Here is a 12,049-nt window from a genome sequence, read left to right as displayed (position 1 = left end):
CTTCGTTTCAAGAATTTCTATGTATGGTACAGGCTCGGCGAGACTTTTTGGGTATCTTAGACGTAGACTCCAACCGCACAAAACATGTAGACCACGCCAAACCTGCCATGTCTGTCAGCCCCGCTCGAAGATGGGATCATGGCTGGTGGAGGGGCAGTGGACGGGCAGTGGACATACGCAAGAGCCAGAGCTGCCGGGACCGCAAGGACGGGCAGATTCACAACCGACCTGTCTACACGAACGATGGTTAGATTTGCAGCTGGAACAAAAGTCGACAGAGATGCACAGGACTTACTCAGAGCAAATGCACCGCCCAGCGAGAAACCGAGAAGCAGCAGGATGAAGGCAACGAGGAATTGACTGCTCTTTCCGACAGTGGGAACAAAGGGCGAGCCAGCTGCGGCCTGCCAGACCTCATGCAGTGATGAATCCATGTGCTGGGGTTAAGAATGTCCCGTGGCAGCAGTTGGAAAGCACCTCAGACCGAGAGGACGACGCGAGTTGGTGTTGGTGGTTCGCAAAGGTGAGTTGTCTTGGGCAACAACGGATTGGACAGCTTTCGATTCAATCGGTTGCTGCCCAGGCTTTGTCAATTGAAGCTTGGCGCAGACAAGGGAACCCGGCCTTGCTCGGTCAGCGGCGGGTCGAATCGGGGATTTCAAACACCCCCGACGAATACGGTACCTTACAACCTTCGTACATGAACGTCTCCTCCTCCTACGTGTTCTCCATTTGACATTCTCAGACAGGGTCATGGTGCAGCTGATGAGCTTCAGTTGCTGGTGGAACTTTTGAAATCATGTCTATGACCACCCGCCTCTTTGAATATGCGCCGCTAATACTTTTCCCGCTGAAAGTAATCTGGCCGGATGGCTGACCTGGCCAATGTTGGTTGTGTCAATTGTCTTCGTTACAAGCAGCACAAGCAACAGCGACTTAGAGAAGGCTTATAGTCTGTTTGACTGCTACTGCAGGAAATCCAGTCAAGCGGCAAATTACCGTCAAGTGAGCACTTTCCCCAAGCCCATAACACGGCTGCGCGGCCCAAGCTGCTCCTACGCGGTCCATCAAACCAGACTGGCATCCACCATCGCAGTTCATCCATCCATCATGAAAGTTGTTAAAACAGAGCTGGAAGGGTATCTCGATCCACCAAGTTCAGAACGCCGAACAACGATTCGAATCCGCCAAATGCCGTATCCAAGAGAGAGTGTGAGGCAAGGAAAAGGAAGAGACGAAGGAAAAGAAGAAGAAAGGAAGCCTGGTCCACTACTGTGGTTCTCACTGGTTGACTATATTATAGTTCACCCGATATACGGGGTATGACGGTTGTCGAGGGCGATTTTGACGGAATCGCAGTAAAGTTCTAGGCTCAACCATCAGCAACCCATCCGAAAACATTTTCTGCACAACTACACTGGGAGAGACTCTCACCTGCGATCTTCCACCTATTTGCCACCTTGTCGAGTGTGCTCTTCAGGTGGCGGACCTTGTCGAGCCAGCCGGAGTCCTGGAGAGCGCCGTCGCCATGGTGGATGAGCAACAGCGAGGCGTAGCACATGGCGAATGCCCAGGACGGGCCGATGGCGCCCCTCTTCAGTCGATCTTGGGACTTGGCGAGGCTGCCCGCCTTGTCGTGGATCACGTCGATGACGGTCCGGATTATCCCTCGGGCGGCTTCGTCGTGAGTCGGGTCGACGCATGGTATGGAGCCGATGCCGCCGAAAAGGGCGGGCTGGTTGAGCTTCAGCAGCGCGCTGCAAGGAGAGTCACATTAGCCAAACCTTTGTTTTCTTGAAGCCGGGCGCACCGGGTTGAATCTTACATCAAGTCCGTGCCGACGGCTGCGTTCCGATCGCCGGCCCTCCACCTTGCAGACGCCGTGAGCCGTGCGTGCTGCCAGATTTTGTCCGAGAGCGCCTTGGAATCGATGCCCGCCTGCGTAGGGTTTGAGAGCTGCTGCAAGACAAGGCTGAGATACCAAGCCGAGGTGGCCTCGGGGAAGACGATACCCTCAATCACGTCGCTGTTGGGATCCTGGAGCGCCTGGTTCTGGACTCCGAACTGGAATGGGACGCTGGTGAGAAAGTGTTGATCAAAGGCCTCCGGACGGGGTATCACGGAGAATGGAGCCAGGTCTGTCGTGTGCATCGGGTACGATTGGTGTTGGTATGCGATGTTCAGGAGGCTGCGATACGCAGTTAGCCCTTGGCTGCCGGCCTGCTGAGAAGAGCGTGCTTACCAGTCGATATAGACAATCGCCCACCACAGGATGGACTTGAGCTTCAGCTGTCTCAGCATGGTTGGCTCACCGTGTTCGACGGACGACCAAAAGGCGCTATCGTGCCAACCAAGCGCCCTAGTCATTTGGAAGCAGCGTCCGAGGGACAGATAGGCCTGCTGGGGCATCGAGTGGGAGAATTCGTACAGGGCGACGAGGAGCTCGGCCTGCAGCAGTGGGACCGACATGGGAATAGGAAGTTCGCTCTGGACGGCGCTCAAAACGGATTTGATGGAGGTGTAGGTGGCATCTGCCATGCCCCTGCCCTGCTTCTGATTCGATGGGAGGGCGACGAGGGCCATGCACAGCACCATGATGCTCGTTTCGGCCGACAGATCGTCCCAGGTGCTCTCAAGTTGCGCCTCGAAGCTAACCCTCTCGATGATGGTGAACCAGGTGTTGATGCCGTCAAAGTACAGTGAGACAGCATCCATTACTTTGGACTTGTTGTGGTGGATCTCCATGAGAGTGCCATAGGCGTATGTGTCGATGTCCTTTGCTGACGAGATTGGGCTGAAAGCGCCATCATCGGACGGGTCCTTGTACTCGCAAATCCGATTTGCTCTGTGGAGCACGAGGAGACGGTCAGTTACTGTGCAGAAAACAGGCGGCGGGGAACGAAGGGGGACTTTACCTGGCGCATTTACCGCAAGGGAGTTTCTTATCACAGGCTCGCTTGAGTCTCTTGCACTCGAGACAGCTATGCTGTGGCTTCGTTGCCGTTGGGGAGGTGGGTGGGGATGAGGAGGCGACAGACATGTTGATGGTGTGTTATGTTGGTGCTGTAGGAGGTATTGGCCGGCCGTTGATGTGGTCGCCAGTCAACCAACGGCGCAATTATAACGTTCAATGGCCGTGTGCTTGTGGACCATGATGGCCAGTAGAAGCAGTGAGCATCCGACATGTTTTTAAAGGAAGGACGTGGACTGGGAATCAAGTGAGGGAACCCCGAATGAGTGCTATTGTGATGGAATATGCATCCATACGTAGCTATGTCTACAATTTGCAGGGGTTACGGTCTGCGGCTGCAGGGGAGGTTACTGCGGCAATGTTTCAAGAGGGGCACAGCACCATTCGAGTCGACCAACCGAGCAGGCCTCACGGGAATTTCGCATCCGGACGGGAGCCCAGGCCAGGTCCAGTGTCGTGCAGGTGATGCTCTTGGCTCTGAGACCATTGTCGGCTATACAGCCAATGGTTGGCCTGATCTGTTTTGGCGCACAGCCACCTCACTGCGATGCTGCCAATTCCGGGAACTCAATGTGGATCATCGCGTCTACCAGCGTCTGTCGATCGGCCAGGGCAGCCGATCGACCCATTGAAGTGCACGAGTCAATTTCTCTAGCTTGAAGCCAAGGTAGGATATGTCCAGCTGCCAGATAGAAAATGAGCTCAAGGGATCGAGTCAAGACTTCTCACAAATATTCAGGTAGTCGTCCCCAGTCCCTGGCAGCGCACCTCAGGCTCGAGACTGCCATACTCCGTAATTACTGTGTCAATTCTCAAAGCTTTCAGCGCATATTTAGAAGCACCTTTGGCCGCTGTTCAAAACCTTCCTCGAACTTCCAGCTCCATCCTCTCCATCGTTGGGCTTATGGACGTGGCCCTCGACGGAAAAAAACAGGCAATGCCTTGTCCTGGAAAGCGGTAGGTCGCGCTTAACGGAGTTTGGCGGGGCTTAGAGCAGGGACCACGTCGATGTAATGGGGCAATCGCGCCTGAACCCCTGACCCTCCCCAAGGCTAACGACGGTACGGTACCAACCGTAACAGCGATGGAAAGTGAACGGACCGTAATGCCCGCAAGAGGGACAAGCCGAACCCTCCCTATATCGAAAGCATTAGCTTATGAGAAGATATTCAGCAAATAATTACTTTTTATTTGCACCTATATCCTACGGAAAAGGAATCGCCGTTTTTTCTGGTCCCGCTGTTAGATCCCGCAACGTCTCGTTCCTTATAGTCCGATGACGATCGGGCGGTCCCGGTCGCCCCACCATTGCTGAGCAAATCCCAAGAGCCTGGGCCACATGCTGGGCCACAGGCAGTGAGCTTTGGGAATCAACTCTGGCCGCTGCAACAGGCCCCTGCAGCAAATCCAAGCCACAACCGCCTCTTTTCGCACCGATCCTGCGACGTCAGTGTTCCCAGTGTCACACACATAGGCCTTGGCATCTCGACACCTTGGGTTGCCTCGGAGAGACCAGACCACAGTTACCCCCCACTCAATCCACAAACACCGCCATCCACAACCTCCAACCCCCTCGAGTCCCGACCCAGGCACGACGCGCGATCATGCACGATCCCGCCGATCGAGTTGCAGGTGGCTTGTGTGCACACTCGGGAGAGGCTTTCAAACCCGCCGGCTTGAGTTTCTCTGCCGGAACTTGAAGCGGCCGGTGGCTTAGACTAGCAAGCCCAATACACATGTCTACATATCATTCACCAATCTCTCCCCTAAAACCTAAAACCACCCCAACTGACCGATCCATAACCTCCTTCCCACTTTCCCTCTCGAACGGGCTGGGTCGAAGACAGGTGGCTATGATGTGCAAACGCGTCATTTTCATCTGCGTGTCCGCTCGATTCCATGGATGCGTTGTCTGGCATGGAAGCGCCAGCCATGCTTCCAGGTTACTCGGCCGCCGTCCAGCCCCGATCCCAATTCTGCCGGCGATTCGAACAGCAACAGAATCTGACACGACCAAGATTCAGTAACCACACATTGAAGCTCAGAAAACGATATATCATTCTGGATGTCGTTATTGCCTCAAACATATCCATGACCCTTCCAGTCTCCCGCACCACCCTCACAAACCACCGTTGGCGGACAGTGAATCAACCCGACCCTCACCCTCACAGCCTCAAATCCTCGCCAATCCCTTGGTGCCCAACCTCGACCTCCAACCCGGGCGTCGGCGGCGGCAGATTCTCCACCTTGGTACACACCCAACAGCTCGCATACATATTGACCCGATCAATGCACCGGCCCGGCTCGCGATCGCCAACCTGCTTGCCGACGAACCCGTGCGCCTCAAACTCGCGGATATACCAGGGCTCGCGGGCGGAGCTGCGCAGCAGCACGCGGCCACCCATCCTCAGCGCGCGGTTGAGCTTGCTGATCTGGCGCGGCGCCGCGGTGCCCCCGCGGTCGAACCAGTCCATGCTGTCCATGACGATGGCGACGGTCAGCGTGCCGGGCGAGATGCGCGCAATGACCTCGTCGATCTCGTCCGTGTGGATGCGCAGGCCATCGAGCGCGCCCGGCCGGCTGAGGCGCGCGTGCGCCTCGCGCGAGAGGTAGTCCGGGTGGCACTGCGGCGAGAAGGCACCCGTCAGGCAGACGAGGTAGTAAGGGTTATCGGTGGCGATGTGGGTCGTCTCGATGACCGGGTCAAGCGTGTTGACCATGTAGTGCCAAATGGCGTGAGCGCGGGTGGGCTTGGCGGTCGGCGAGGGGCCCGTGACGGCTTTGCTGGTGGCGTGGTCCGCCTCGATCATGGCGAGCTGGTTCTTGGGCACGCCGAGCGCCGCCCACAGGAACGCCTCGGAGCTGACCACGATGTTGCTGACGAGCGGGCTCAGCAGAGCGGGGCGGATCTTGGTGTGCCAGATCCGGCGCTGCTCGTCGAGAGCCTTGGACTCCAGGAGCTCTGTGACTGCCCTGCGGCAGGCAAAGATGCGCGAGATCCAGCGGAAGACGCGGATGGCGTGCTTGCTACCGCCCGTGTCGTAGAGGCCTCGGCCGTTGGGGTTGGTGAAGATGGTCACGTTGTCGAGCCAGTACTGGAAGGCACGGCTAGACAGGTGAGGAGAAAGTTTGGACAGGAGCAGTGACCGGAAGTCCGGATGCTTGCCCTCGCCAAAGATTCTCCAAAAGTCCTCGTACGGCAGCTGCGCGGTAAACGCGGCCACTTTGAGCTCCAGGAGGTGGTTCTGGCTCGGATTGAGGTCGATGGCATGGATTCGGGCTGGGCTCTGCATGGCATACGAGAGGATGTTGTCGCCGGCGCTGGTGATGGCCAGCACAACATCGTCCGGACCGAGCTTCAGCAGGTCTGCGTCGACCCGCGAGTCCTCCCACGTGAAGGCGTAGATGTACTCGTCATTGAACTGGGTGTGCTTCTCGAGCTGGTCATCGTAGTAGATCCGCCAATGGTGATTCTGGTAGAAGAAGGCCGGGAGAGGCAGGTTGGCCGACAGGTTGCCTACAGCCGCATCAAAAGCCTTGGATCGGATCTCCGGCGCCGTCCTCTCAACCGCGCGAGTCAGGGCATCCTTCGATCTGGCCCCATTCGCTGGAAGGAGATAAGGAGACTCGGTTGCGAGGGCATCGATGCGCTCAATGATCTCGTGAGGCAGGCTTGATGAGGAGAACGGCTTCTTGTGGCAGCCAAGCCAGATGTAGTAGGGGATCGCGCCAAGTGCGGTATTGCGCAGATTGGCAGTCAGGATGGTCCCCATACGATACTCCAGGTAGTCTCGACGGCCAGGCTCAAGTGAGACCCGGTCGAGATCAAACCATGAGCGCCAAAACGTACGTCCGAGGAAGTTCACATGGCGGCCGACCAAGCCGCCGGTGTAGTTTCGGAAGCTCACGTCCACCTTGGACTGGACGTAGAAATCGACGACACCCATGACGCCGTGAGGCGAGAGGAGCGATTGGAGAGAGTCGATCGCCGAGTGATAGTCAGGCTGTTGAGCGGTTAGTGTATGCTCCAACACTCCCTTCCTCTCCCCTTGGGTCTACCCACAATCATCGACAGACTGTACGACATGGTGACCAGGTCCGCCCCTCCGTGATCGGGTCGGGGCTCGAAGTAGCTCGAGGCAGAACGCGTAGGAGTGCTCCGGCCCCCAGAGTGGCCATTCTCATAGTCCTCCAGGCGGAATTTCTTGGCGTCCTCGCAGATCACCCTCACATTGGACCAGCCAAGTCGGGCGAACCGCTTCCGGGCCACCTCGCAGAGCGAAGGCGAGAAGTCGACTAGGTAGACGGTGGAGAAGAACTCGGGCACGTTGAGGAACTGGGACATGGCCTCGATGTTCCAGCCTGTGCCGCCGCCAACCTGTGGGTCTCGTTAGGCTTGCTGTAACCGCGAGCGCGACAGGGAAATGGAGGAGGCCCACGTCAACCCAGATGCGCTTCCCCCCAGCGTTGCCATCTTGCTTCTCGGCCTTGGAGCGCAGCTGCGCCGCAACGAGGGCGAGCATATCCTCGCGGCCTTTGAGAAGTGTTTTCCTAGTCACATCGTACTGTTCGCAGTATCAGCAATCGTGTCTCTTCCTTCCGAGGGCGAAAGGACAGAGCTGCCGAGTGTTGAAAAAACGTACAGCGCTGGCCTGGCTAGCGTAAAACGATTCTAGGGCACTCTGCTGGTTGCCTTTGGCGGCAGGCGAGTGCGGCTTCAGGAAGCAAGAGTAACAGAAGAGCAAGACCGACTTGATGAAGCTCGGCTCATCGTCGACGGTGCCATCCTGCTGGGGCTTGCTTGAGAGCTGGTAAAAGCCGATGGTAAAGAATACCACGCCGGCAAGACCAGCAACAAAGATTTGGGGGCTGATGATGCTCTCAGGGGGCGAAATGTTACCACCAAGAGAAGCCATGATATTCTCTCATGCTGCTGAGAGGGTTGTAGGGTATGCGAAACAAAGGCACGAGGTGAAGAGCCGGCCAATACAGGGAGCAAGAGGAGAGAAAGGTGAGCTGAGGGGGAGCAACAGATTGGTTTATATACCTACCTCGTGCGCAGCTTGGTAGCTGTCCGGCAGCCGGAAGAGGAGGAGCAGCAGCCCGACTCACCACATAGCGGCTGTCCTGTGAGCGTTGCCTGATCGGCAATGGTATGCTCTCATGGACCCTTCACGCGTCGAAGCAGCGGTCGCTGGCAAAGCGTGGACCGCGAGCCGTGACCCCACAATACCCGGGGTAATTGTGCAGTGGAGGTGTTACGGGCCAATCAGTCCTGCACATGGCATGGTGTATCACGCATGGGAGGTTGACAGCGAGCCGTGTGTCCACAGCGGGATAGACGCAGTGTTGGAGGGGGTATGTATCAAGATGCTGTGGGAGCAACCCCTCCGGGGGTGACATGTAGATTTCTACTGTGTTACAGTAGATGCTGGGCTGAAATGGGATAGCCGGAGCTTGGAGATGTCTTCCGGGTCCTCGGCGGTGTCGTGGTTGACGGAGTAGAAGAAGCGGACAAGAACCACGCAGGACCATCTGCTGTGAAACGCGATCTCTGTCGGGCCGCTTCTGACGATTGATACCTCAGTAGGATACACTACAGGTAGCATACCAGGCCGTGTCCATCGCTGTGAGATGCGGGTGTGGTTGGCACTTGTTGCGGCTGCTGTGTTGTCGAGGGTTGGTACAATACGGACTACCACCTCGATCGACCTCAAGCTTTTGGTGGGGGTAAGGCACTAGGGTCCTCGCGGTGAAACCAATCGGGGAATTGATTGGGCGCACGGGAAAGCCGCAACGGCATCATAGGGTCGCTCGCCCCTGACGAACTGCAGCTCGAATCGCCGGCACCGCATCTTTCAAGTTGGTTCTCGCAGAAGAGCTGCGGCAGAGCAACTGCTGCGGATTGCCACAAGGGATTAAAACTTTCCGTTCCTCATCACCTTCTCGTCTGTGTGCTGCCGAACATGATCCCGGAGGTCTTAAAGGCAGAATGCATACCTCTTGTGTGGATGCCAAAGGTTCAATGGACGTTTGTTGATGAATTTGCGATGAGCGGCGCGACTGGAGAACCGTGTCGACTGCGGGCCGGTCGCCATTCGCCCATGCTGTGTGTTGAGGTCTGGGCTCAAGGTATGGGGAATGTCAGGCAAATCCGTCTCCGACTCCCCCGCGGCTTTCCAGGCTGTTGAGTGGTCCCGTGGCTTCAGTTATCGACTTGGATAAGAAACGGAATGAAGAAAAAGCGGGCCGAGAAGCCAGCCTGCTGACTCATCAATCAAAGCTATGCTCGCCGGCAAATCCCGAGGCCTTTGTGACCCATGTCAGGTCACAACTGCCGCAGTAAGCCCGGCTCGGCCGGGCACCGAGACAAACCAGGATATGGCGTTTCGTGGCCGAGCCCATCATTGGATGTGACGTGCATGCTTTGTGCTGGCAACGACAAAGTCGCGCGACTGACAGCCAAACCAACAGGACGCGCCAGACGCACCAGCTGCCGCATGCAACTGGAGAAGACATCTTGGTGCATTTGCTGATTCTCACGGTGTGTAATCCCGAGGCGATCCACGGCTGTCCAGGATGGCTCCGTCATCGAGCCAGAAGGGGACAGGGAAGAAGGGAGGCGCCAGCGCAATTCGCCAGCAGCAGCAACAGCAACAGCAGCAGCAGCGGAGCCGCAACACCACCCCCGGCCCCGCGCCCCCATCCGCGAACCTCCCACCTTTCGAAACCGTCGAGACCGAGACCATCGACTTGCGCTTCGACGTCTTCCGCAATCTGACCTTCGAGGACATGGTCGATCCCCTCGCCTCGGCCGCGCTGATTCCAGACTCCAAAAGCCTCGACGGGATTCTCACCAGACTGCAGCGCCTCGGCGATGTCATAGAAAAAAGAGGCACTTACTGCGATCGCGGAATGAGGCTGCTCGCTCAGACCCGCAGGCAGCGGATTGACGAGCTGGCCTTGGAGCGGGGCAGGGAAGAAGAGCGGAGACAGCGCGAGGCCAACGACGGCGAGCGAGAGAGGAAATCAAATAAGAAGAAGCGCAAGGGGACGGATGCTTTGGCACCACCCGGCGGAACAATAGGTCAGTCATTTCGCCCTCATGCCTACAGCAGAGCAGACCTGGTCTTGGAAGCCATGGTCATTTTGTTTTCTGTTCTGCTTTATGGGCTGGAGGACCTTGCCCAAGCACATTCATTGCATACCCATTTCTGCACCCGGTGCGGTGACGACGCCGCAACCCATCACTGACATTCGCAAACCAGAGCGCTCGTCCCCTCATCGCGAATCGACCGGAAAAGCGAGAAAACTCTCTCGAGACGACTCGGCCAGCTCTTCACTCTCGCCGCCGGCGCCGCGCACGCCGAGTAATATGGACGTGGACGACAAGACCAAGACGGAAGCCAACGATGACGACTCGAGCTCCGACGATGGCCGCCCGCCGCCCCCAGCCCGCCCGCAAGCCAACACATTTGGCGATGACCCATCTACCTTCCCCGACCCGACCGTCTACGAAATCCGACCTGTGAAACCAGGCATGACTGAGGAGGAAATTAAAGAGATATATTCTGTCGCGTCTTATCCCAAGAGCGACCTGTCCCACCTCATCGCCGGCGACCCCCCAGATAAGGACTTTAGCAATGCCAAGCCTAGTAATCAGATTAACTTTAGCACCTTCAGCGCCTACATCGAGCCCTATTTTCGCCCATTCACCGAGGAAGACCTCGCATTTCTCAGGGAGCGGGGCGACCGTGTGACGCCCTTCATGATGCCCAAACGCGGCAAGAAGCACTATACCGAGATATGGGCCGAGGAGGACGGTGCCATGGCCATTGATTCCTCACCCCCCGGCGGCCGAGACAGACTGCCACCGAACCAGGCCCGTGGCACCATTGAGATGCTGGATGACGAGGTGGCCGAGACAGACAAGCTCTCCGTTGGCCCGCTCCTGTCGCGCCTCCTCCAGGCTATGCGCCCCGAGCATCGCGCGCCCTCGGCCGAAGACAAGCAGGGCGGCGCTAACGGCGTCGGCGGCGATGGCGACAGCATGAACGGTATCGCGACCTTTGACTTCAGTTTCGGCGACAACCCCCCGCCAGCCAGTCAAGCCAATGGTAGCAACGGCATTATATCCCAAGCGCCCAACCCCGACCAACCGCCCCAACCGCAGTCCCTCCCTCCGGCAACCTTCATGCCCGAGTCCAATACCGAAGCCTGGAAAAAAGCCACCCACCCCAAACTCGACTACGCCCAAGTCGACGAGCGCATCAAGCAAGAGCTCCGCCACATCGGCTTCCTCGCACCCCTCCCACAAGACCCCTCCCTCGCCGGCTCCTCCACCACCACTAACCCCACCAACAACCCGTCCAACACCACCGCCCCTCTCGCAGGCCAAGCCATCGACCCGGCGACAACGGCCGAATACGACGGCCACTACGACGACGAGGTCGCCGCGCGCCTGCGCCTGCTCCAATCCCGCCTGCGCGAGCAGGCGCTGCTCAACGGCGCGCGCAAGGCCCGCCTGACCGAGCTCGTCAAGGAGCGCATGGCGTTCCAGGAATACCAGACCATTCTAGAAGACCTCGACTCGCAGGTCCAGGCGGCGTATCTCAAGCGCACGCGGACGATGGGCAAGAAGCCGAAGAAGGCGAGGCCCGGGCAGTCGGCGGCTGCGGCGGCTAGCGCGACTGCTGCCGGGGGCGCGGCGGGGGGCGTGGGTATGGCGAGGCCTGGAATAGGGGATCTTACCAGGACGTTGATGGAGCGGAGACGGAGGTGGATTGAGAGTATTGGGACCGTGTTTGACGACGAGGGGTTGGCCAAGGTGCCGAGGGCGAGTGATACGGATAGTAGCATCTTTAGGCCTGGAGAGATGGCCGAGTTGTTGAAGAGGGAGAGGGAGGCGTGGGATGAGGAAGTTGAAGAGGAGTGATGGGAGCGTTAGCACAATGGTGTTCCGCTTCTCTTGTGCTATTATATCCCATTCTTTGCTGTATTTATGATTAGGGATTTATGCTTTGGTTTGGCTGGGACTGGGTTGGGATGCTGCGGGTTTTTCACCACCTGACTAGCAGG

The 12,049-nt window shown here is 57.8% G+C and overlaps 4 protein-coding genes across 4 annotated transcripts; 1 reads left to right on the top strand and 3 right to left on the bottom strand.

The window, feature by feature from the left end:
• Positions 1 to 56: 56 nt before the first annotated feature.
• On the bottom strand, positions 57 to 434 carry N657DRAFT_676867 (uncharacterized protein; the record flags this gene model as incomplete). The annotated part of the gene is made up of 3 exons (XM_062795931.1): positions 57 to 102; positions 178 to 232; positions 296 to 434. The coding sequence occupies 3 exons, from the start codon at positions 432 to 434 to the stop codon at positions 57 to 59; spliced, it is 240 nt and encodes a 79-aa protein (XP_062652978.1).
• A 376-nt stretch (positions 435 to 810) lies between these two features.
• On the bottom strand, positions 811 to 3,298 carry N657DRAFT_639781 (uncharacterized protein). The gene is made up of 5 exons (XM_062791837.1): positions 2,916 to 3,298; positions 2,243 to 2,845; positions 1,826 to 2,188; positions 1,435 to 1,757; positions 811 to 1,366 (listed from the first exon to the last, which is right to left on the bottom strand). Exons 1-5 carry the CDS (start codon positions 3,038 to 3,040, stop codon positions 1,305 to 1,307), a joined length of 1,476 nt encoding a protein of 491 aa, XP_062652977.1. The 5' UTR covers positions 3,041 to 3,298; the 3' UTR covers positions 811 to 1,304.
• A 1,838-nt stretch (positions 3,299 to 5,136) lies between these two features.
• N657DRAFT_652669 (uncharacterized protein) lies at positions 5,137 to 7,316 on the bottom strand (the record flags this gene model as incomplete). The annotated part of the gene is made up of 2 exons (XM_062794324.1): positions 5,137 to 6,975; positions 7,035 to 7,316. 2 exons carry the CDS (start codon positions 7,314 to 7,316, stop codon positions 5,137 to 5,139), a joined length of 2,121 nt encoding a protein of 706 aa, XP_062652976.1.
• Positions 7,317 to 9,356: 2,040 nt separating this feature from the next.
• N657DRAFT_60885 (uncharacterized protein) lies at positions 9,357 to 12,014 on the top strand. The gene is made up of 2 exons (XM_062790281.1): positions 9,357 to 10,058; positions 10,240 to 12,014. The coding sequence occupies exons 1-2, from the start codon at positions 9,551 to 9,553 to the stop codon at positions 11,904 to 11,906; spliced, it is 2,175 nt and encodes a 724-aa protein (XP_062652975.1). The 5' UTR covers positions 9,357 to 9,550; the 3' UTR covers positions 11,907 to 12,014.
• The last annotated feature ends 35 nt before the right edge of the window (positions 12,015 to 12,049 follow it).

Source organism: Parathielavia appendiculata (assembly GCF_033297405.1).
Source record: "Parathielavia appendiculata strain CBS 731.68 unplaced genomic scaffold N657scaffold_1, whole genome shotgun sequence".
Classification (NCBI taxonomy): domain Eukaryota; kingdom Fungi; phylum Ascomycota; class Sordariomycetes; order Sordariales; family Chaetomiaceae; genus Parathielavia; species Parathielavia appendiculata.
This window is presented reverse-complemented; position numbering and strand designations above follow the sequence as displayed.

What these genes read in the sequence shown, in the direction of transcription:
- N657DRAFT_639781 (XM_062791837.1), bottom strand. Translation starts at nt 3,040, where the DNA reads ATGTCTGTCGCCTCCTCATCCCCACCCACCTCCCCAACGGCAACGAAG. An exon ending in GCGATTGTCTATATCGACTG is followed by an intron (nt 2,189 to 2,242) that starts GTAAGCACGCTC and finishes TGCGTATCGCAG; the next exon opens with CCTCCTGAACATCGCATACC. An exon ending in AAATAGGTGGAAGATCGCAG is followed by an intron (nt 1,367 to 1,434) that starts GTGAGAGTCTCT and finishes GGTTGAGCCTAG; the next exon opens with AACTTTACTGCGATTCCGTC.
- N657DRAFT_60885 (XM_062790281.1), top strand. Translation starts at nt 9,551, where the DNA reads ATGGCTCCGTCATCGAGCCAGAAGGGGACAGGGAAGAAGGGAGGCGCC. An exon ending in ACCACCCGGCGGAACAATAG is followed by an intron (nt 10,059 to 10,239) that starts GTCAGTCATTTC and finishes TTCGCAAACCAG; the next exon opens with AGCGCTCGTCCCCTCATCGC.